Below are 25,662 nucleotides of genomic sequence, written 5' to 3'. Positions count from 1 at the left end.
GCTAATCCGTCGTCTCCCAGAGCCCCAGATCAGTTCAGTCAACAGTGTATTAAGCGTTTTGAATATGGAGGCAGGGACCCTCAGTGGCAGTCCAGTAAAGTAGTACAGCAAGCGGGGCAGAACCACCATCTTGGAAATGGCCACCCTGCCCACCACCGCAAGCGGCAGCGTAGTCCAGAACTGTACTTGTGACCTCAGTGCCCTGATCGCCCTCCCCAGGTTGCCATCCAACAGATCCCCCGTCTCTCTGTAGATCTGGATTCCCAGATAGCGGAAGGTAGTCTCCGCCATCTGAAAAGAGTGAGGCGCAAAGAGTAAGTGGGTGTCCGCTCTGGCTGCGGAGAAGAAATATCCGTAGGATTTAGGTGCGCTGATTGTAAGGCCTGACATGGTACTGAAGGTATTAAATATTTCAGGAACTGGTCTCAGATCCCCTCCCAAGTCTCCAAAATAGAGGATAATGCCATCCGCATATGCTAACACCACATGGGTCACTCCGTCCCTCTGTATGCCCCTGTGCTGCGCCGACTTGCGAAGTCTGCACAGTAACGGCTCCAGAGCCAGTATAAATAATAGCGGGGATAATGGGCATCCCTGCCTCGTACCCTTCGCTATGTCCAATTGCGCAGAGATGCATTTATTCGTACGGACCCTTGCCGTCGGGCAGGTGTACAGTAGTCTCACCCAGTTAACATACTCTGGTGGTATCCCAAAGCATTCGAATGCCGCTACCATATAGTCCCATTTAACGGAGTCGAACGCCTGCTTCAGATCTAATGAGATGCAGCCCTCCGTGCCCGACCGTCCTGGTGCACCTAACATAAGTTGGTTAAGTCGTCGTAGGTTCATGGCAGTGCTTCTGCCCGGCACAAAGCCGCATTGGTCTGGGTGAATGAGCGACGGAATATATTGGGCCTGTCTCTTTGCAAGTATTTTGCTCAATATTTTATAGTCCGTGTTTAATAACGACAGCGGCCTATAGTTTGCCATATGTAAGCCATCCCTGCCCGGCTTAAGCAGTGACACTATTAGGGCCTGAAGCGTGGTCTGTGGTAGGCCCTGTGACTTCAGCGCCTCCCGGTACATCTCAAGGAGCCGCGGCGCCAGAAGATCTATGAAGGCTCCATAGAATTCCACCGGGAGGCTGTCCGTGCCCGGTGCCTTATTCCGTGGGAGTGTGCGAATGGCGTGACGTATTTCCGCTACCATAATTGGCCGTGCTAGCTCCTTCTTCTGTCGGTCCTCAAGTCTTGGTATCACCAACCCCTCCATGAATTCCTCAAGTGCCCCATCAGGCAGTGGCGCGTGCGTGCCGTATAGTGTCCCATAGTAATCTCTAAACGCTGTGTTAACCCTCAGCTGTGTCGTTGCCATCAACCCCCCTTGGTCAATTACCTCCAGTACTGGTAGCTGGACCGGTTCGTCCTTCACCAGTTGGGCCAGCAATGGTCCTGCCCTATCCGCCTGAGCATGTTGTCGGCTCATGTACTCTCTGTAGTCCAGTATGCGTAACTCTTCAAGGATTTCCGCATGTTGGATGTGTGCTTCCTGTAGTGGCGTGATGCCGGCAGCTTCACTTTCGAGCATGGCTAGCCGCCCCTCCACATCCCGGAGTCTACCCATCACAGTGTGTCTCATGCCCACCCGTGTGCTCATCGCCTCTCCCCGGATTGACAATTTAAAAGCGTCCCATTCTATTTGGCGGGAACTCGCGGTCCCGCTATTCACGGCAAAGTAAGATGTGATGGCTTCCTCAAGTGCTGCGCGAAAGGTCGTGTCCTCAAGTAGGTCTGGGTTAAGACGCCAGGTAGGTATGGGTGATGGGTTCCTACCCCATTGGAATATGACCTCCACCGGATTGTGGTCCGAGAGTGGCTTGCCCATGTGTTCCGCTATTGTTACCGCCCCCAGTAGTGTCGTGGTGCAAAAAACATGGTCAATTCTGGTGTGTAAGTTATGGGGTGGTGAGTAAAATGTGTACTCCCTGTCCAAGTGGTGTTTACCACGCCATGCATCTACTATGTTCCATCCTCCCACCCATCGTGCTAGCGCTTCAGCCTGTTTTCTACTCTCAGTTGCTTGTAAGGGTGGGTGGGACCTGTCTATGGAGACATCCAGCACTGCATTAAAGTCCCCACCTATGATCCAGGGGAACTCTGCCCAATCAGCTAGTACCCCATTAATCTTTACCAGGAAGGCTGGTAGGCCCGAGTTCGGCGCATATACGCTGCCTATCACAACAGGGGAGCCATCTAACAACCCTCTGATGACACATATCTGCCGTCTGCATCTGACCTCAGCTCTACTAACTTGAAAGGGATTGAGTTCCTCAACCATACCTCTGCCCCTCTCGAGAATGCTGAATAAGAGGTAGCGAACAATTGCCCCTTCCATTTTTTAAGCAATTTCCCACTTTCCGTGTTCGTTAAATGGGTCTCCTGGAGGCAGGCGATCATGACATTCCTACGGTTGAGTTGGGCCAGGATTCTGTGTCTTTTGTGGATAGACCCCATGCCCCGAACGTTCCAGGTGCACATCTTGTATTCGTTAAGAACCCCCATTCCAGACAGCAGCATGTAAAGTCAGTGAGCATTGCACCACGAAGCAGGTGCATATTATCCGCCATGAGTCTCGTGCCATTATAAAAAACAACCCCATAACTATCAGGTTCCCAAATAAAACCCTTCGGGATCCAAACATTACTGCCCAACGTGGGCACGCATCACTTCTAAACATGTCTCTATGGTGGGGAGCGGGGGCCACTTGCACCAGTCCAGAGTCTGTTGGTATCACCCCGTTGTGCCCTCAGCAAGTGGGGCCCCCTATCCCCCGATGATCTAGCCCTTTGTACCGCCGGGGTGAAGTCCGGGTATACCGAGATGGTTTTATCTTCATAGCGCAATGGGGCTTTCTCTCTCGCCACCCTCAGGACAGAGTCCCGGTCCTTGTAGTGCAGTAGGCGCGCAATCAGTGGGCGCGGCGGCTCCCCCGGTTTCGGTGGTCTCGCCGGTATCCGGTGTGCCCTCTCCTCACTATACATCGGCGTGAGGTCCTGGGGGACAACAATCTTTTTCAGCCAGTCCTCCACAAATTGTGTGGGGTTCCTCCCCTCGCTTCTTTCCGGAATACCCAAAATTTGCACGTTGTTGCGGCGCGCCCGCCCTTCTGCATCGTCCAGTTTGTTCCGCCCTTCTGCATCGTCCAGTTTGTTCCATATCATTTTCATCTGTTTCTCCATATTTTCGAGTTTCGTGGAGTGGACCGTTTGTTGTGGGATAAGGTCGTCCAGCGCTATCCTCTGCTCCGTGACCTTCTCCGCCAGTTTGGTATGGTCTGCCCTGAGAAGCGATAGGCCTGTCGCCATTGTGTCCATCCGGGATTCCAACGCCTCTCTGGACGCCTTGATCTCGGCTAGGATGAGGTCCAGTTTCGCGTCCTGCGAGGTCTTGCCCGTTGGGGGGATCATCTCCACGTTTGAGGAGGCTAGGGTATCCTCAGATCCAGTAGATTGGACATCGGCGCCAGCTCCGCGGTCCTGCATCTTGGCCCTGTTCCTGCCCATGGCCCTCGTTAGCAGGGTGACAGTCGCTGTGCAGGCGAAGGTGACCCGCCCGCATTTAGTATGCCACTGGTGCTGTTTGCGTGCAGGCGCTATTAGGGGTTCGCGAAAGGTGGTCCACAGTGTGCGTAAGCGCCGCAGCCCCTCTCCACAGCAGGCCACACCAGCTCCCTCAGTGCTCCGAACGGCAGGGTGAAGTCAGAAAATGGCGGCCTCTCATTTACCTCAACGTCCGTCCCATGTCACTGTCAGGGGTATGGTGCACACAGGAGGTGCCGGCACTGTATTCGCAATGCCACAATGCCAGGAGCACCTCGGCGCGGCGGCAGGCCAATTACTCCCACTGCTCTGATCCACACAGTAGCAGCGCCGTACAGCACGGGGGACACAGTAATCAGGTTTCCCGTATCGGCGGGGGTCCTCCGCGCAGCGCAGTACGTCCGGCGCTCGGTTACTGATCTTCTAGGGTCTGTAGTTTAAAGTGGGGCAGCGGCAGTCAGCGCCATCGGGGCTCCAGTCCAATGAAGCACGGGAAGGCGCGCACGGCCGGTGGCTCAGTATGTCCGGCGCCGCCTCCGCACCGTTCAGGAAGGATCCACTGCCGGCTCTTACCAGCAATCGCCACAAAGCTGCCACAATGTCCGGCGAGTCCTGAGGTCCTCGCTGTCGCAGCGTCTCTCCAGCCTCACTGCTCGTCACGGCCGGCTTCCCTTCCGGCAGCGTCCCGTGTCACATCCGCTGTCGGTCCCAGTAACGCCGGACCGCCCCCTCACTGCAGCCCGCGGTTGCGCCACTAGTGCCAGGCCGTGTTCAGGTCGTAGTCCATTTTTGCTCGCCGGTCGCCGTCTGGGACAGCAGACCACCGTCGGAGGCTCGTATCACCCCTCAGGCACCAGGGGAAGGTTCATGGCGATCCGGGGATCTGAGGGGATCAGGATAATTCGCTTATATTGCAGGCAGTGGACGGAGCCGCTCTAAAGCACGTCCGCCATGCTCGGCTCTTGGCCACGCCCCCCCGGCCACAGCGCTTAAACCAAATCTTTAATCATACATTTGTGGAAGATGTGCTTTCTGATGGCAAACTAGGGACAGTGCCTGATTTGGGTTTAAATCCGCTCTTACTGTTGGCATCCCTTTGCAGTAGCTATTTCACAAGCTTTCAATTTATCTCATGAATTTTGATTATTTGAGTTTCCTTATGAATTTAAATGAGTCTAATAGAGTATCAACATTGTCAAAAGTATTACATGGTTAAAATGATAGCCGCAGACCTCATACTTCCTCCTCATCATGTGTTAATGATATATTAGACAAGTTCATAACTCTTACGTTTTCCAGTGTCAATACGTGTTGATCAGTCATTAGACCTTGATGATCCCTCCTCTTTTACCTCTCCCTCTTATTCCGCCCATACCTTGACGTCTGACATCTCTTGGGAATTGTTTTTCCTTCGTAAGCCTCTCATGCCTGAGTAATCTATACTCCTCTAAAAAGATTTAAATATTCTAGCTAGCATTGTTCAGGCCTACTTTGGTGAGATTTCTGAGCACCATATGAGAGCTCATTCCAGAGCTGGAATCTGTAGTCCCTTTATCTTTGTGCAGCGTTGACCTATTAGTTCAAACCATTTTGCGAATAATCCTTACCTGATAAAAACATAGGTTACTTTCTTAATTTGATGTTTGATTCTAATATATTCAAATTCTGCCTTATTTTCTTTGTACCTTTTGAGCATTTCTAATACTTTGCTGCCTTTGTTTGAGTGTTCTGATTACAATTGTTAAATTTCCTTTACAATTTGATCATAAATCTGCCTTTGGAACATTCTGTAGAGCTCTGGGACTATTCTGTAGAGCATTCTCAGATTATAACTCGCAAACATGAGTACTGTATAAATCCGAAACCCCCTGGGGTTCTTCCAACACCAAATTAGTTTTGTCGTGTTATGGCGTCCCACCAGTTATTGAGTTCTGTTTTTGGGAGATATTCTACTTGATTTCATTTTTGATTTAAGGTAATCACTATCATAGAGTTTACCCTCCACCTTCAATCAGTGTCTTGTGTTTCCCACACTTGAAATAATTCCGTACCTTCTGCCATTCTCTTACTGTCCTTTCCAATGCCTTGCAATTATCATGCTGTCAATTACTGACATTGCTCTCTATTCCGGACTACGTAGAGTTTACATGTGGTTGGTCCTCTGACCCCACTGCATCAAATGTTTGTCCCAGGAAAGCTGTCTTCAAAAGTAGCTGTATATATCATCATTGCTTATTATGCAGTCTTTCTTTCTTTATCAAACAACTATGTTCTAGGTGTCTTCATTTGAGCAATTTTCTGTTTTCAGGCATTTTTCCTTTGTATACTACCACAAAACTCATTGGTGAAAACAGTACATTGACACGTATAGTGCTATTATTTCAGCCCTATATCATACATTATTTTTGCAAAGTACATCAATGCTAAGGATGCCCCAGTTGTATATGGTATTGTAGCAGGATAGTTGCAAGCCCAGTGATGACCCATACCGAAGTGGCCAAGAAGAAACATTTCAGCTGTAATCAGTGAAAGGATAACAACTTTTCTTCATTAGCTCTTAGATAGCGATTGTAATTCTCTGTAAGGTGTTATTTTAATGTATTTGCAGATTGTGCGTAATGCTCACCCAATCATTTGGTCTTAAGTAATATTTCTTGTTGAGTGAACTACTCTTCATAAACATAATTTAAAAATACATGTTTTATTCTGGCTTTCTTTTCCCAGTCCCCTGTATTTAAGCACCGGACGTTTGAAAACTCCCCAGTGTCTAGTTGTGACACGAGCGACACCGACTGCTCAATACCTGTGAACAGTGCTGCTATTCTGAAGAGGCAGACATCCGCCAAAACATCTCCTGTCCGAGGCCATGTACTTCGAAAAGCAAAGGTGAGATACAGCGCTTCATTTAATATGTTGTTCACCTGCACCTCTGGATTTCTTTTTTAATTATTTTTGTCGGTAGATAAAAATATATGCTTTACAACAGGATCTGCTCCAGCTGCTGTACATGGGAACCCTTTGTTCAGAGTATGCCCCCTTATGGGAACTGATATCCATATTAGAGTGAATCTATTTAAAATATTGAGAATTAAATGCTGGGGGTAAAGATTGGCTTGTAGTAGAACAGTGGTTTTCCAAATTCAATGAAACCACCTGCTACTAGGAGCAATTAATGCCTGAAAAACCAAATTATTATAAAGACTGTACATGTGAGTGTTCAATTAATGAAAAGAGGCCCACGTTTTGCGGATATTACACAATTTCTGCAATAATGACGTGCTCAGTGCTCATAGTGTTTATTCACTGATCAATAATAAAATACAGTGTGCCAAAACCATGCAGCAGCAGAACCAGATGGGTTCCACTTGCCGTGTCCTTCAACCGAGTTTCAACCCTAACTGAGTAATGGGTCATCACGAGAATACATGCGTGTCAGAATTGTAAGTGTAGTGTGTGACAATTATGTTTGTAAAGGTAAGTATACCAATGGGCTATTCACTGAATACAGTCAGTCAGCAAAAATCTGAAAAGAACCTGAATTGAGAAATTATTCAAACTTACTGTGAAAAGTGATGGGAATCCACAAGGGAATCAGTCACCAAACGTGGGCACACATTTGTAGTAAGCGTGTTTGTAATAAATCACAGATATGGAGGAGAATTCATGTAGAAAATGAAGTAGTCAATACTGAATAAATCAATCATAAACATTAGAGCTTAGAAAAACCTTCAAATTGGCAAAAGCCTGTGACAGTAACCTGAGAAGGTGCAATGTGGGCGACTGTCATAAAGAACTCAAAACAAAAACTGTTAATGAAGTTGCAAGAAGGCTGCAACAAGTAGGCCTTGACTGCAACACCAGAACATCGATCAAGAGAACCGCATGAGTCTTCTGTGTGCATAGGGAAATTGATAGGATGAGCGTGCAATTGGCCCATCGCATATATCAAAGATGACCGAGCCGCGCACCCACAGAGATGGAGAATGACTGCGAGGTTGGTCAACATTGCATGAAAAGGGGGGGGTGTTTACCAGTATTAAAACTAGTCTGGTTGTCAATAATGGTCCGACTCCCCAAGAAAACACTACTATTGTATTGCCAATAAAGCTCCCTTTTCATGGGAATTGTGTATGTGGAAGCTGTCTGCAGCAAGGCGCAGATGGGACCACCATCTTGTGCAGCACATTCATAGAGCCTAGCGGATTTCAGCAGTCACCTACCTAGTTATTCTTATGTTAAAAAACACAGACACCTGCCCTCAAACCAACTCTATCAGCTCCCCATAGCACCTAAGTTGTGGGAGGCAGAGCTTTAACAGGGGGAGTTGGTAGGTAGGCTCATGCGCCCACAGTGGTATAGCTAAAAAATAATAATAAAAAAAGCTCGTGCCTCAGAGAGGGACTCATTGCTACCTTCACTAGTTTCGTAGCCTGGACAGAGAGAGCAGTAGCCACTTCCCCAAAAGCCTTTCACTCATGGTGACTCCTGACAACAGACCCAAGCTCTAATGTCGGCAAGAAAGCAGTTAAAAGGCAGAAACTCTTATGCCTAATTTGTCAAACATGTGTGGGGGAAAAAAGCACACGGCTGCCCAGAAATTGTAGAAGGGAAGGGTGAAGGAGGTTCCCAAAGCCATGCAGAAGACTTTTATCCTAACATCTGGTCTGTGGTGTCAGCGGGTGATTGGTAATTGATGTAATTACACTGACCAGCCCCATACAATTCTGGTTCACATATGTCCTCAGTTCTCGCAATAAGAAATACAAATATGTGTCACAGTTGTCTCAGCGAGAACAATTGCGTAATTGCAAGGCATTATTACCCCTGTATTCCGTTGTTTATTTGTAATTTGTGGCAGGCAAACCAAAAACAGGCAACATAGTCTTATTATTCACATATGCTTAGCGCAGATTAACAAAAAATGCCTACTCTAAATTGCAGTTCCTTTTAATTTTTTTAATTAAATTGATATTACAAACTGATAATTGCGCAAAGTTGGGAAATAAAAATTGGCTTATCGAAATTATAGTACTAGACAAAATGACCTACCCTATAGTTCACATGTAGATTTCCATTCTAATCTGTGGAATGTCGAAGAAGTTTAAGAAATTCAAAAGACTGTAGAGGTTTCTCAGTAGATCAAGTATTAATAGGCTGTCCGGTCAGTTAATGGAATAAGTTGCCTCGTACGTGCACCTTTTATAGGAAGCCACACATTTAACAGTCCATGACTCCTGATGTGAAATTCTATTAAACAATTTTTGCCGTGAAAGACACATTTGATATTGGTTGAAAGCTCATACAATCTTTGGGAGCCCGCCAATTATCTGTGGTCAGAAATGCATTTATTTATAAAAAAAAAAAAATCTGATTTATATTTTGCAAAAAAAGTCAATACGCCAAAGGTGATTTAAGCCCCGGAGGAGGACCCAAGTGCCCTGAAATCTAATTTGCCCCTGGTGTGTATTGAATGCTTGTGTAGGTGACCAGGATACAAGGCATTTTGTTCCAATCTGTCACTTTTTTCAAACCTGTACAGGAACACAACACAAAACTCAAACCATTTGTTTGTCTTCTGGCTCAACATATTATTCAGCTACTTTATGGCTCGCCTGATGCTATCAATGCTCTTAAGATGTTAGGCCGGTTGTCTTTTCTTTGCATGTAAACCCAGGCAATTGTGGGATCGAATCACAAAGGGAGATGATTTTTGACACCAGCAATGGTTGTCTCTCACTAGAATGTGTACTACTTTCTTTCGTACGGAACAGTGTGTCTAATGCTCAGCATTATCTTCAGTACTTTTTATGGATACTTGGTGTGTGGCCCAGAATAACACATATTGGAGAAGATCTGGCCTGCGTGTCGAAGGGCTTTTGGCATGGATGGTTAGAACAAAGTCACGAGCTCGAACAATACATTAAATCATGTTTAGTGCTTATTTTCAATCACTTGTCCTGTCACATTCTTTACACAAGCCCAAATACCCAGCGACCTCTAATGATCAGCTCGAAGGGCCCACATGATTGCCTTTGGCTTTTGGTTTTGAAGCAAAGAAAGCCTTTTTACTTTTTTGTTTATCTATGCTTTGCTTACAGGCCAGCCCAACAGATAATCAACCACGTTGTTTCATTAAAAAAAGGCTGCGTAGGCACATATTTGATGTAGCGCTCACTGTAGTCACTTTTGGGGGTCTGTCAATTAGACCACTTTTAAATTGAAAACAGATGAGAGATTCTCGGATCCACGAGGCGACTGTGAACCCCAAGAACAAAGGCCAGAAGCATGCCTCGTGTGTTTTTCTTGTTTGTTAAAGCTTTTATTACCGATTAAATGTGCTCGACCAGGCATACAGTAAAAAGGAAAAGAAAAACCACCAAATGTTTCTGCGAGTTTCAAAAGCAAGTCGTAAAAAAGTACTGCATTTGTTATTAAAAAAATATACGTAATAATTGTGTTGCAATGTTCCTCTGGCATTTGACTGTAATTGGGTAATTTAGTGACCTTCCAAGTTTCTTCAGAGGTCTATGGTTTTTACTTCCGCGTCACTGCTTGCCATTGTTCTCTGAAGCCAGACAGAATGTCCCTTGACTGGTGGAATGGAAGGCAATACTGTGCCTAATTGAGTCAAGAGGTCAGTATTAAGTACATAACATTTTAATGGCCGTTAAAAAAGAAAACAATTGTATACACACTAATGCTAAGGATTAGTTTTTTTTAAAAGCTTTTCTTTACCTGCCTTTTCAAAACTTGGGATACTTGATTTTAAATATTGATAGCTTAAATATTCTAGCTGTAGGCTTGAAAACAAGTGAGCCTACTTCACAAAGATATTACTGTGACAAGTACAGGGAGTGGAGAAATAACTACTCCAGGAACTAATACATTGGGGATCAAAGTGTGGCTGGGGAAAGGGGGTGAAGTCATGAGGGGTGTAGTCTGATGTCTCCACCTTGGAACCCTTGTTGCTATTCAACGAGGCCTTGACCGGTGTTTTTCTAGGCACGTGGACAAAGCCCAGCACAGAGGCTCCTGTGAACAGAACTATCGCCCGCTGCCATCGCCTAGCACCGGGCAACCCACCTTTCCTCTCCAACCACCCAACCCCTGAAGACTTGGTGGTATCCTGTCTCTAGTAATCCGGAGGAAGACTACCCCCCTTTCTTGTAGTGTGCGCCCACCAAGTGAGAGAGGGGACAGAAGGCGTGAACACACCTCACCTCCTGGAGCCCTGGCTGGCCTCGTGGAAGCAAATGAGCCCCCATCAGGACTTCTGCATTGGCTCGGCCGTCTGGTAGCGCCATTGGAAAGCATTGTACCTGACCAGATGACCAGGCTCGAAGGACGGCCATCTGATTGCGCTGTACCTTAATGAACTGGGCTTCCTCTTGTCCCTGGAGGAAACAGGAGATATGTGGCCCGTGGGCTCATAGCACCCCCTGGACCTGAAGCATGGGAATGTGACGGGGGCCCAAAGGGCCTCTGACCCAGGACCGAAGGCACCTTATCATGCAGGCGAAGCAGGAGGAGGCCTCCCCAGGACCTGGTTCCTGGCGAGGGCCCAGCCGAAGCTCTTGGGCCCAACCGCACAGGGTAGGCCTCCCTGGGCCTGTAGGAGCCCTCCCCAGGGGCTTGGTCATGCAGTGGACTGGAAGACAGAGCCCAGGATGGGGCCCCAATCAGAGCTTTTGAACCAGGCCTAAGATGCTTGTTTCCAGTCCAGGTAGGACCTGGCTTGACGCTTCGGGCTGGACTGTTCCATGAGGCACATGATTTTCATTTGGCCAGGTCTAAACTGGAGTGGCATAGTGAGCAAAAGAATGACTGATTTACCCACCCAGATCTCTTAACTCGGGCGAATGTTTTGATTTGTTCTGCATTCCGTCCATCAATTGTGTGTCTTTTGGACTCCCGTTCCAGGTACTTGGCGGTGCAGCAGGCCAAAGCATGGAGCCAGGGCCAGGAGGGCACACCCCGGGGTCTGCCAGCACACCCCGGGGTCTGCCAGGCCCCTTGGGCCCGGTCGTACCTCCTGGACATTGCCACGCAGGTGAAGGCTCCTCGGGCCTGGAAAAATGATAACACTTGCTCGACTATTTTTGTTCCACCTAGATTTTTGACCCTAGCTCAGCCAACACCCCGGGAGACCTAGCCAACCAGGGTGGGCTGACTTGCGTGACTCTCACCACGTTTTATTACCCAGAATCCCTTGCAAACCTCAAACTTTGACTATAAAAAAAACAAATTTTCCTCACATTTCTGTGATGGAAAGTTCTGGAATCTGTAGGGAGCCACAAACTTCCTTCCACTCTGCCTTCCCCCAGGTCTCCCAATGCAAATGGCAGGGGAAGCTTTTCCCCTGTTCCCGAGGCTGACAAAAAAGAAATTTCCCCCCACTGCTGTAAACAGGAGAAGAATTTCTTGGACGTGTACAAAGGACGTAACTGTTACGTCCTCCGCACATGGTCACCGTGGTGGAGGATAAAACCATTACGTCCCTGCCACAGAAAGGGTTAAAACGTAATTATGTTAAGCATATATAAACAATGATTAGGGTGTTTTTGGTTGGATGACTTCCTCCTCTTATACATCAGAATGCCCTACCAGTGCTGCATGCAGATCTCTTTCATAAGTGATGACAATGTTAAATATGCATCACAGGTCTTGATGCATGTTCATATAGCCTATGCGAGTACACAATTAATGTTTGTTGTGTGTTCACTTCGCATACGTGGAATAAGCATTAAATTCTGGCTTCAAAATAAGTCTGTTATTTTGTGTGACCTGCTAGAATGTTTAATGTGTGCAAGATTGCCACATCTTCTGTTGCTTTAGCTGGAGGTAAACGTTCAGTTTGCTTACAGAGGCTGCAGCTGCACTCTGCGGGATAACCTTGTAACAATCTTTGGCTTCAGCTGCTAATGGGGCGTAAATTAACAAACAAATATTTGTGAATTGCTTCCAGTGAAAGCTTTGTGGTAGGCGTAGTGCTTCAAACAGAGAGATCTGAGCACGTATGCTCCACCTGCTCCATAGGAATACTTGGGTGTAAATATCTTACCCTATTTTGGGAGGAGGCAGAGAGAGAGACTGGTTACTGGGCATCATGATGTGTTTGGGACACCGAATTGACTCTCTTCTGGTATACAAGTAGGCAGGGGTGATATTTTAGTTCCACAATACTTATTCTTTTTTTATTTATGCCAAAATTATTTGCATTAAACGGTCCATGTAAACATGTACTCAAATATGGTTTCAACTAGAAGGTAGGGTCTAACCCGGTAGTGTTTTTTCATACTTGGGGTTTCTGTTAGATGCCAAAATAAATGGTGCCCCAAAAAACTTAAGAGAAATGACCTTACCCAGGAGACTGCAGCTATTTTCAATAATCGCCGCTAGATTCGGAAAAAGACCGGTGGGGTCCTTATTACAGCTTTATAAGCCAAGAGTTTCGCAAAAGCTTTATATGGCAGTGAAATCTGGGGGTACACCATCCCTGAAGATATTCAAATTGTAGAGGATTAGATCTTGAGGCGGTTCTTATCTGTTCCTCAGGGTACCCCCTCTTTCACTGTACATGAGGAGCTCAGTTTGACTCGCATCACTTATCTGATAGCTTACCGCCCTGTGTTTCTTTGGTTAAAAATCTGGGCTGGAAAGAGGTTATCATTAAATAAAATGGTCTTTAAGGATTGTCCGGCTCTCAATCAGGTCTCCCGAGTACCATGGCTCAAATATATTAAGGAGAGTCTTACGAGCTTGGGGAGAGGAAACCTTTTTACTAACCCTGAGCTGACCAACAAGAAGGACTTGAATTTTATTTAGGTGACTTTTTTCAAGTAGTAGTCAGTGGCCAGGGAAGAAATGGGTTTTTTGAAGCCCAGTGTACGTCGTTTCATCATGTTAAGAACCACCCTGACGGTGGGGCTGTACTTACGGAGGTTCGTAAATTCATATGATCGATTTCTACTGACAAGGTTTCGGTTCTATCTTTTCCACCTAATTTGTTTTTTCCACTGATTCTCCCACCCAAAGTGGAGGTCAGACCAGTGGGAGCCAGTTGCTGGGGGCAGCAAAAGGCAGGGACATCTTCCAAAGGCAGCAGGCATTTGAAGCTTCCCCTTCGTGGACCCAGCACATCCTTGGGGTGCATGCATGATACCTGTGCCCTGGATGGGCTTTGTTTCTGGACCCAGAGAGTGGAGGCCATCTACCCAGGGGTCCAGAAACCTGTCTGGTGGTAGCAAATGGTGGGCAGTTATCCTGGAACCACACCAGGGCTGGTTGTTTTCAGGGGGAATCTCTAAGATGCCCTCTGAGTATATTTGACATTAGATCCCACACTGGCTGAGAAGTTTGCTACCAAACTTCCTAGGTTTCTGTAAACCCATTATGGAGCTGTGCAGTTTGTAATGCTGAACTACCAGACCATATACTCTTTATGGTTTTACTGCACTTACAATGTCTAAGAATGGACTTGGGCACTGTAGGTGTACAGTGCTCAGGCCCCAGGCAGAGGGTATCAATCATGGCACACAGGTATGCGTGCCATGTCAGCTTCACTTTTCTCTGCACCAAAACACGCAGCCTGCAATGGCATTGTGTGGGTGTGAAGGTGCACGGCCTCTAAGGGTGGCACAATAAGTGCTGCAGTCCTTAGAGGCCTTCCCTGGTCACAGTGCCCTTGGCTCCCATGGTACCTTTTACAAGGGGCTTACCTGTGACCAGAGATGGGCCACTTGTGGGCACAAAGGTACAGGTTTTGGAAAGAACACAGGCCCAGGGAACCTGATTGGCAGGGACCATCAAGTCAAAGAGCATCAAGTGTCAGGCAAAAAGTGTGGGGGTTACTGCAACAGAAGCCCACTTTCCTATATACAGCAATAGAGTGCAGGGCAGATACAACATCCAGATTCAACCTGGTCAAAGATTTGACTTTCTAATTTTGTTCTTTTTATGGAGTTCAAAATCCTCCAGTGAGGCGAGCCTGAGGCTGTGTCCACCGAAGGTGCTTCAAAATTGTACACATTTGCCAAAAGGCCCCCTAAAAACTCCGGAGGGTTTGGAAGTCCAAAATGTCTCCACTTTTCAGGGTTTCTGCAGTAGCTCCTCTGGGTCATGTTTAAGGCTTCCATGACCTTAAGGACAGCACTTAGGGGGCAGGACTCACTTAGCACTGGGTTCCAGAAAGTTCCAGTTCAGGTCCAGTTGTACTGGTCAGCTTTTCTCTTCAGGAAGAAGTCATCTTGCAGTTTGAATCCCTATAGCCATACAAGAGGTCAGCCAAATGACCCTTGGATGGAGCATCTCCAGTGACTTTAGGGTTCCTCTCACATCGCAGACAGCAAGTCCAGCACTCTTCTGATCTTCTGCAGATCCAGAAAATATTCTGAGGAGGGTGCTTTGCGATGTTACATTTATGGGTGGCTCGAGCTAGTGTTGATTCCTGACTCCTACCTAACTAATGAGGCAAACCTGCCCACTTTTGCAGCAGTACCTGTTTTGCCCTGTTGCCACCAATGCCACAGTCCATTTTACTCCTAAAATTCAAGATAGAGCAACCCTCCTTATCTGATAGACTTCTAGCCGCAGATTCCTTACCTTCGAATTATCCCCAGGCGGCAGACTGGATCCGGAAATGTATTTGTGAGCAGTGCCCCTGCGTGCTTGTAGGTGGCATTGTTCAGATCCGTGTGGCATCGTTGACGCTGTCTGGTCCGTAAAGTGACACTCTTGTACCTATATAAACGCCACCCAGGTGCACTGATGTCAGTTCTTTTCGTTCCGTGGCAGACAACTCAGATCCAGGAAGAGCTACCCCTCAGTCACATTTGACTAACCTTTATTTGATGTTTTCTCAAAGTATTTTTTGAGGTCTTCGTGGTGTGGCAGAAATGTCATCTAAGAATGCTGACTTCAAGACCTATGACGCTTGTCACCAACATGTCGGTGACTGACCCGCACCTTGTTTGCCTCTGGTGCCTTAAACGAGATCATGACTTGAAGGCCTGTCCTTGAGGAGCGATCCCTCAAGTTTACGGCGGTTTGACGTTCGACACTTGAAGTCCTGGCAGAGGTGAAGGTTATGGGAACGTTCACGGAGTCCAAGGTCATTGTCGCATTCCAAGTCGTTGAGCCATTCGGGTAAGTCTCGGTCCCACAACAAGAAGTCATCAAAGTGTGCTTCAACTTCACAGCAGCTGACGGGACTAGGGATAGTCACTTAAGGCGGGGCTCTGTGCCTCCCTGTATTTCCGGGAGCCGGCGCTACCCCCCCCCCGCTCAACTTCGAATTCTTTCATATTTGAGCAGCTTGTTTTCACTGGTGTGCCTACGGGCCTGCAGTTTCGGGAGTAGCCCCCACTCAATCCACACTGGCGCCTGTTCGAGATCCACAGATGGGTCAGAATCCGCGCTGGTCGTGCCATGTCGACCTTCCACGCCGCTGGTTCTGAGGCAGATGCTCCCACTAGCATCCCCAACTCCAACATGGGGCGGAAGAGGCGTTGAGTGCCATTTCTCGCACAGTCTGGAGCCATACCTTCCAGGCCAGAGGCAGAGCCCAATTCCTATGGACTAGGATAACTCTGGGAAGAATTGGAGGAGTCGCTGGAACCTAAAGGATACCAACCTTATGAATTCTTGGACCGGTGTGAGGATTTGGGTTTAAGCCAGGGAAATGGGCACTTCTCCAGAGACTGGCATACTGGACCTTAGATTGCCCTCGGTATCAGTCAAGGCCATTGTCTTGAAGGAAGTGCTACAACTGGGAGTATCCCCTTCCAAACTGCTTCTCCCATTCAACAAAGCACATGCAGATGTTCTGCTTGGGAACTGGTCAAAGGACAACGCAGGGGCTTCTGCGAACAGGATAACTGCCGTCCCCCACCGCCCTGCTCCAGGTGACTCCAAATTCCTTACGGAACACCCTACCCCATAGTGCTTGGTGGTACAAGCCTCCACTACACATGTAAATCCTAGCAGATTCCCAATCACCCCAATGGATCAGGAATTTCAAGAGGCTGAACAATTTAGAGAAGAAAATGTTTTCTTCCACCAGCCTGTTATTGTGGTCGGTGAACACCGCATGCTTTTTGGGCCCCTATTCCCATGTCCTGTGGGATACAGTTGTGCAGGTACTGCCACTGGTGAAGGTGGAGGCCTGGGCCGTGCTCTTTAACAGGCTATTGCTGGTGGGAGGGATGCAGCTAAGTTCACCACTAGATTTGGACTAGACACAACCTACTCACTAGGTAGAGCGGTTTTGTCGACTGTGGCCCTGCGACGCCATGCTTGGTTGAGGACTACTGACTGTGGTTCTCCGGACATCACTCATAGGCATGCCCTTTGATGCCTCCTGTCCCTTAGGAGATCGGGTGGATTTGGCGCTGGAGCGCTTTAACGACAGCAGGGGTACGGCCAGAGTCACCTTTAATCCGTTTATCGCTCCTTTCATTGCAATGGAAGGGGCTTACAGCTCTGTCCTTACCCGCTTAGCTACCGCATTATGCAAGCTTTCCAACCTATGCGTTGCCGCGGACACGGTACCCACCTGGCCCGTGGGGGGGGGGGGGGGGGTGGAGAGTGGTCGGGTCAGGCCACCACCACCCAGTAGCCACAACCTCCAAACCAAGCAGTTTCAGTTCTATGTGCTTCCCTTTTGCCTCACCAGCGCCCCTCAGGTGTTCACCAAGGTGATGGCATCTCCTCTGCTGAGATCGGAGGTGCCAGTCTTCTCATATATCAGCGACTGGCTGTTAAAGGCAGGTACACCCCCTGGCTGTCGTCTCCCACCTCCAGACTACGGTAGACCTCCTGCATTAGCTGGGTTCACTATCAACATGTCGAAGTCACACGTGACTGCCAATCAGACGCTCCCTTTCATCAGAGCTGTTCTGTACATAGTGCTTTTTCAGGCATATCCTACCGAATGCCGAGTCTAAGATATTTAGGCTTCCGATACTGGTGTTTCAGCCTCTATCCTGGTTTTCTGTGGGACAGACTCGGAGGCTGCTAGGCCTCCTTCATCATGCTGGTGACACATGCCCGTTGGCATACGAGGGCTCTGCAGTGCAACTTGAAGTCCCTGTTGGCGCAGCATCAGTGGAATCTCTCCGACATGATCCAGATCTCAGAGGGAACTGCGAAAGAACTTCAGTGGTGGTTGACGAACCACAATTGGGTCAGCAGCAGACCCCCCTATCTTCTTCAACCAGATCTGACTGTAGTGACAGTTGCATCAATCCTGGGATGGGGTGGCATTCTGGGAGAGGTGGTGATCCGAGAAATCTTATCCCCGGCAGAATATGGACTCCACATTAAGCTGTTGGATCTCCGAGAACCATTGAAAGACTTTCTACCCTTCCTCCAGGGAAGGCTGGTGCAAGTGTTCACAGACAACACCACCATGTGGGACTACAAAAACAAGGCGGTGTCTGGGCGTGGACCCTTCGTTAAGAGGCCCTGCATCTCTGGACATGGCTGGAACAGCAGGGCATATCCCTGGTGATTCAGCATCTGGCGGGTTCTCTGACTGCCAAAGCAGACTAACTCAGCCGAAGATGCCAGCGCATCATGAATGGTCTCTCCATCCGGAGCTGGTGCAAGGTCTTTCAAGAGTGAGGAGAGCCTTGGTTAGATCTGTTCGCCACTGACAAGAGCGCACAATGTCAGCAGTTCTGCACTCTGGAGTTTCCAAGGTGGCTCTAGCTCGGAGATGCTTTTAGTCTTGAGTGGAGCTCATGCTTCCTGTATGCCTTTCTGACACTACTCCTGCCCAGAGTTCTCAAGAAGATCATGAATTACTGGGCCCAAATCATACTTGCTGTTCTGTATTGGGCACGGAGAGTCCTTTATCCCAAGCTGTTGAGTATGACCATCGGTCCTACGATCAGGCTGCCCCTAATAGAGAATGTTTTCTGGCACCAGCAGGGGAGGGTTCTCCACCTGAACCTGCCAATGCTCTATCTTCTTGCATAGTGATTGAGCGGGACATTTGACAGATTATTATCCTTTCTCCCGAAGTCTGTAACTTCATCTTGGCAGCCCGGCGTCCTACCACCAAGACGGTTTACGCTTGCTGTTGAGAAAAAATGGTGGCATGGGTACTGAAAGACAAATCGATCCCCTGTCTGCCCCGACCCCTCCCATTTTCTCAGGTTCTCCTGTTCATCCTTTCCCTTGCCCAGCGGGGCTTTTCTCCGGGTAATATGAAGGGCTATCTCGCTGCCATATAGGCTTGTCTGTGGTTGCCTGATAAGCCATCCCTCTTCAAACCCCCCCATTGTTATAGGTTTCTGAAAAGGTTTATAACATTTGTTTCCACCACCTCCCTTTATTAGGCCCCAGCAGAACCTCAATCTCGTCTTCGCTTTCCTTATGTGCGCTCCCTTTGAGCATTTGCACAATTTTCCAATCTGACTCCTTCCATCAAGACGGACTTTGTGGTGGCAATAACGTCTGACTGGAGGGTCAGTGAGCTTCATGCCTTGTCATCCAAGCCTCCTTATCTGGAATTCTTCCCAGACAAACTAGTGCTTTGTATGAGAGCTTCCTTTCTTCCGAAAGTGGTCACTCCATTTAGCGTAGGCCAATCCATTAATCTGCATACTTTTTACACGCTGCCTCAACCCTCAAAAGAAGAGAAGTGACTTCACTGTCTTGACCCAGATAGGGCGCTGTGTGTTGATTGCACACGAGAGTTCCAGGTGGATGACCAACTCTTCCATTAGTATGTCTAAGTGAAGAAAGGACGAGCCATATAAAAAAGGACCATCTCACCATGGATCATGCTCTGTATCAAAATATGCTATGCATTGGCTAAAAAGCAACCCCTAAGGGTTCCAGTACTTGACATCTGCCAGACGGTAACCTGGACTTTCCGGCACACGTTTGTCAAATACTGCTGCCCTCATGGCTCCGTGCTTCTGGTGTGGAAAGTCACTTAAAGTGATGTCAGAGCCCCTATGTGGTGCCTATAGGCAGAGCGGCCGTCGCTTCCAGCTTGGACGATGCCAATGACTTCATGCAGGTGTACTGCTCACTAAATACTTTCCGGATCCAGTCTGACGCCTGGGGGATAATTCTAAGGTGAGGCATCTGCAGCTAGATAGTGTCTTTATGAGATAAGGCGTTACCGAAGTTAAGTAACTTTACAGAGCCTGTGTCCCCACCCAAAGGTGTGGCCTGGGAAATGAGAGGTCCCCCTCCTCTGTGGTCACTCAAAACCTGTTCTGGCTTAGGTTCCCTTGCAACCTGGTTTGGCCCCAGCCTGACTAGAATAACAAAACGTTGTCTTATTCAGGTCACATGTTATATTTACCTGTGAAAGGGCAGACTCTTTCATGAACTAATGAATTTCCAGGGTCCACCTTAACTACTCTTCCTGCAAGGAGAAGAAAAAGACATCCCCACACGCAGCCCATTTTACTCTGAGAACAGTTTCACACCTCATTAAACCAAGCACTGGGCAGACCAGCTGTCTGTATGCTAATGCTAATAAGGCAGGTAAAAAGGTAACTTTAAAAAATATATTTTTCTAAATATTTATCAAAAGTCCAAATTTACCATTATGTTTGATTTTTTTTAAATCAATATTAAAAATAGTGCTTGAATGCATTTTAAACGCGTTTCATGTTCAGTTACAGATTAAAGTTTATAATAAGTACTTTGACATTATCCAGGATTCAGCAACAACCCCCTCTAGTTAAAATAGCTTTTGGAGAGCAGTCACTGGAGAAACACGCCATATTTAATTCAGCACATATTCTACTTTCTAAATATTAAGCACCCTAACTGGTGCACAACAAGGTGTACTCGCCAACCAACCATGTGCCATCTGCAAACTACTGCCCAACCATATTTTTTATTGATGTTTAAGAAACCAAGCACTTATTACAATGATTTGGACAACTGAATAATTTCCAGAAGGATGAGCTACTACTTTAATGCTTATGCATCGTTCCATAATTTGTAATCTTAAACTATTATATACAAACAACTCACCATGTGTAGTCTTCTGTTTATATCTTTCCGTATGTTACTACATTACATGTGTGCTTTTGTTCATAGCTAACCTTTAATAAAAGCATTTTGCGACTCTATCCTCTGATCAGGTTTTGAACATCTGTATATGTTTTATACTGTTAAAAGTGAATTCTTAAACACCTTTTATACTAGGACCTGTCAAAATGTAATTGAATGATATTGGTTGGTTTGTTTCTGGCTTTACTATATCTTCACCTGTGCCTTCTGGTTATGTTGAGTTTGACAAGATGAAAACAGTCTTATTTTCCATAATCTGTCTCTAAAGACTAAAGAAAACCACCACAATTGCAAATTGCAGACCATGTAAATAATTATAATCCTTTTTTTTCAGGAATGGGAATTGAAAAATGGAACATAAACAAAATGCCATCTACTTGATGAACTTTCTAACAGCCTTAAGAATTATGGACCAAGACAACGTCTGTGGAGGAATTACCCTTAATTGGGTATCACATCAGTTGAAAAGCAACCCTGGGCCACAGTTACTTGTCGTCCACATAGAACTTATGTGACCCCATCAGGTCCCTCCCACCTTTCGCCCTTTTGAACTGTATTTGTAATGCTCCATTTTGTAAAATTGTATGTAAGTTTGAAAGAGCGGTTACGGTTTACAGTATTCAACTCTTTAAACTTATATAATAAGTTATATTTTGAAATATAACAATTAATAATCCCTTGACCTAAAGTCCTCGTTATTGAAATATTAATATGTAGGTTAAACTTACTAAAGACTCTAAAATGTGAAACTTATCTAAAACGTCACTTTATTTTATTTATTTATTTAAGATGTTTTAAAGCGCATGCCATCTCCTAGATAAAATCAGAGTGCTGTACACAATAATTAAATCTTATTTAAAATAAAGAATTTGAGTTGGAAGAAAATCATCTATAACCAAACAGTAAAACCTAGTACTGAAACGGGCAATCATGTGGACTATTACCGCATATCATTAAGTAGTACCATCACATGTATGTACTATGGAGTATAAGCAATAGCAAACAGGTAAGTAATAACAGAACCGGGGGTCTTTGACCTTGCTTTCCCAAGTTTGACCCACATTTGAGCAGTATTCTGGACCCAATACTATGGTGTCTAACCAGACTGCTTATAAAGAGCTAACTAACATAATGCTGATTTCCACAGTTCTCCATCTTGTGATGATGATAATATTTAAACCATTTTGAATGTTTCAGCATTTTGTGCTTCGCTTATTTCAAGGTTACTCTATCACATTTCCTCTTGGCTGGCGTTGCTTGGCAGGTCTATTAGGCAAATGCACACTGCTCAATGGCTATTTCGAAAACTAAAACCTCAGACTTTTCTGAACCCCGGTTATCCCAATCCTGCATAAACATACAGCATTAAACCAGTTTCTAGGGGGCTTTGTCAAAGCTAGTTGCCCATTATCCCAGTGATGAACATTCAAAGTTATGTATGAACTCATAACTTTATAGTGGGTATAATGAAATACCCACCAACTGTGTTTACTAATGCGATAAGTCACTGTTATTAGGTTCAGCTCTAATCTCGTTGCACATAATGACATGCAACAAAGGCTGAGAAAAACAATACATGCAATTCAATAGTGACAAGGCGGAGATTTTGCACTGTTTGTCCACGGGTGGGCAGAGTGCCATCAGTTTTGCCCTCTGACTTTTGGCCCATTCCTACAGACACACCTCCGGTTCCTGTGAGCATGGTACGCAATCTGGGGGTTAACTTTAATGAGAAGCTTAACCTGGAATCACATGTAAATAAAGTAGTTAGACATTGTTACATGCTCATCAGAGGACTCCGTAAGGTACTACCACTATTGCCGCCTCAGGGCAGAGGCTTAGTGGTTAGGAGTGTTGGTCTCAACCGCCTGGATTATTGTAATGCTTTGCTACTGGAGTCCCCGTGTTATTTGATCTCGTGGCTCCAGAGTATCCAGGCGGCAGCAGCAAAACTTGTTCTTATGAGAACGCGCGGGTCTTCTACATCTCAGGCCTTGGCTGAGCTGCATTGGCTCCCGGTGAGACAAAGGATATTGTTCACGTCCTTGTGCATTGCCTTTAGAGCGCTTCACGGACTTGGACCCAAACCGCTTCAGGCTAGCTTTGGATGGTATGTACCTGCACGTAGTTTGCGTTCTTCAGCAGCTAATCTGGCAATCATTCCAAGGAGTAAGAGATCTACAATGGGAGGACGAGCTTTTGGAGTAGCAGCAGCTCGCTTATGGAACAGCCTCCCCCTGGAATTGAGGCAAATACAGGATTTGCCACTGTTCCGAAAGAAAGGCAAGACCTGGCTTTTTCCCAGAGTTTAACCAGCCGGCCGGTCAGTTTCTTCAGCTGCGTTTTTATCTTTAGTTTACTGTGTCTCAGCGCCAGGATGTCCGTAGGGTTACAGAGCGCTTTACAAATGCAAACATTTTACATACATACATGTTTTTTACATTCGTCATTATGGTTGATTCTGTTGCCACACTAACTTATATAAGCCATTTTGCATTGTTGTAAAGGCAGGCAAGCATGGTGGCCAGCTTCAGAGAACAGCAATGAATGCAGTGCTCTGAATGGTTGTCACCCATGAGAACACCAGCACATTTTGTGCATGACTGCCTGGCTTCAAATAGTGCTGTAATTAGAACAATCACATGGTGTCTATTCACCGATAGAAGCAATGCTCCTGGAAAAAAACGTAAACAGTCCTAGCGTAGAGCACTCAAAAAAAGAATTGAGTCAGTCTTCAATTTGCTAATCATCGACCTATAAATTAATGATTCTATTTCCCAGTCGTTGGTAAGCTCTTAGTGACGTTTTACATACCTGTTCAAAGTCAGAAAGCCAAACAGTGAAAAATTAACTTTGAATTACAATGCTAGATTTAATTAACATTGTAAAACTTGCATACATTTTGATTAATACATGTTTTATATATTTGTATCAGTTTTTGTTACAGAGGATTCAGAAGTGTTACAAAAGTGTACATTGTAAGGCTAGAAACAAAAGAGATTGGTAATGGACTGGAAAATCCGTAATCAGGAGATCCCTTTTTGAAATTGGTGGTCTTTTTTGCCACTTCCGGAGAAGCTTTCATTCTGTACTCTACTTCAGTAAAACTCATTCATTAAATGCTATCTAGCAGATAGTTCATCTACCTCCACCCACAAAGCAACTGCTCCTTAGCAAAGCCCTCAGTCCTACCTCCTTTGCAAGGCTGTTCATTTGCAAACCTGGAGAAGGCATCACTCCATCAGGAGAGGAAACATCCTAAGACTTGACAGGAAAATAGGACCTTGACACAGCTTGGCTCATCAAATGTTCAGGTTTTGTTAATCTGCTTTGACCTAGTGATGATCATTGAAGCTCGTCTACAGTGATCTTGTACTGCAGCATTGGAATGTGGTACATGAAGTATTGAAATGTGGTATATGAAGAGAATCATTCCCCTATGGGGAAATTGGAAGCAGTCCTCTCCAGAGGCCAGCTCTTGAATGACTTTAAAAACATTTGTAAAACAATCCTTTATGTTCACATGTGAACAATTAAAGTACTATTTAATTTGTGATTAGAAATGTAGTCCATCAAAATGTCCTGTTTCTAACATTTAAATATGTTACCCAAAAATTAGGAGGAGACGTGTGTTCATGCAGCACATGCCAGTTTTGGGTGTTAATATATACAATTGTATTTCCGTTCTAAACTATTACTGAATACAGAAGATATAATTCAAAGGGATTGTTTTCAGACTAATCAAATGTTTGATATACAGGTTTTGGTGCTATGACCTTATGTACTGGTAGCTTTGCCTGAAACCACATGCAGCTGTAACATCCTAGTTCTATGTCCGTAGATTTATATGTGGCACTCTGAAAGTTATCTGCTCACAATAGCCAAACATCATTTTGAGCCCAGACATATTTTTTAAAAGTTGTAAAAAGGAACTCTGCATTAAGATTTTGTTGCAATTTTATTATTTGACACGTTGAACTTTATTCACCAAGATATGTTGTAAGATAGTATTGTGTTAAGAATGTAATTATTTCCTTATTGTATTTTAAAAAAATATATATTTAAAATAATCCAACGATTTACTCAAGGAAAAGCTTTTGTTTTATGTTTACGCAGAGCCTGTTATAATTGACTGTAAATATACACCTGTTTGATTGCAATTCATATTGTATTTAACTCTTTAAGCACATTGTTGTAAAAGAAACTGTACATATGTTTTAGTTCAAAAAGACTTGCCTACTTTTTATGAGTAGCTTTAGTTGATTTCTTTGTCCTGTGTATTCTCAATGCTAAAATGGACTGACACCTAATGGGTGTGAACATACATGTGTATTATCAATAAATATATTTGAAAGTAGGATGTTAAATGATTTGTCTTTTTTCTGGATGAGGATGCGGTTTAATTTGACTGGATTTTCTGGCCCACACCTTGATTTTTGATTTGTCTGTGTCTGCCTTTCCTAGTGCTAGGACAATGGTGTCCTGCCTGGTGGGATAATTTTGGCGTCCTTTTGTAACCTTTGAATTCCTTTTTATGAGCTATTTCATCAGTTTATCTTTTATTGAATACGGCTTCTAATTCCTCCAAAAAAAGATATGAAGCCACTACTGTTGAAATATTCATCGGGGTCTCCTGTCAGCGATGATGTGTCAATAAATGTTCTGTCCTGATCATGATCCTGCAAAGTAATTTAAGACCTCAAAACTTCAACACTACAGTAAACAGACTTAGTCTCTCTATATTGACTTATGGACTTTGGTGAGAATGATATATATTTTAATCTGTACTTTTTGTGATTAGACCTGTGTTAGTGGTGGTTCTTTCATCCAAAGGTACAATCTCGTTAGTTTTTAGGTCGAGCCTGTAACAGCGCGCATGTACTGTTCTGGCGAAAGACCTCATGTAGGGGTTTCCAAAACTAACCTAAGAATCGCACACGCTTGTGCGTGTGCTTTCCATTTTGCCCCACACTATTGGCCTTTGCGTGCGTCTTTTTAACAAAGACAGCACACAATTGGCC

At 45.6% G+C, this 25,662-nt stretch overlaps 1 protein-coding gene across 3 annotated transcripts in view; it reads left to right on the top strand.

Moving 5' to 3' along the window:
• The window catches only part of AFAP1 (actin filament associated protein 1), a 407,485-nt gene extending 382,487 nt beyond the window's left edge, over nt 1-24,998 (top strand). For all 3 annotated transcript variants that reach the window (XM_078678522.1, XM_078678521.1, XM_078678520.1), the window contains 2 exons: nt 6,323-6,484; nt 20,976-24,998. In XM_078678522.1, coding sequence (XP_078534648.1) covers nt 6,323-6,484; nt 20,976-21,002 — 189 coding nt within the window. In that variant the 3' untranslated portion in view covers nt 21,003-24,998. The remainder of the gene's footprint in view (nt 1-6,322; nt 6,485-20,975) is intronic.
• Nucleotides 24,999-25,662: the final 664 nt, after the last annotated feature.

This window comes from Lissotriton helveticus, chromosome 2_2, assembly GCF_964261635.1.
Source record: "Lissotriton helveticus chromosome 2_2, aLisHel1.1, whole genome shotgun sequence".
NCBI lineage: Eukaryota > Metazoa > Chordata > Amphibia > Caudata > Salamandridae > Lissotriton > Lissotriton helveticus.
Note: the sequence above shows the minus strand (reverse complement) of the source record. Positions and strands in the feature narration are given on the sequence as shown.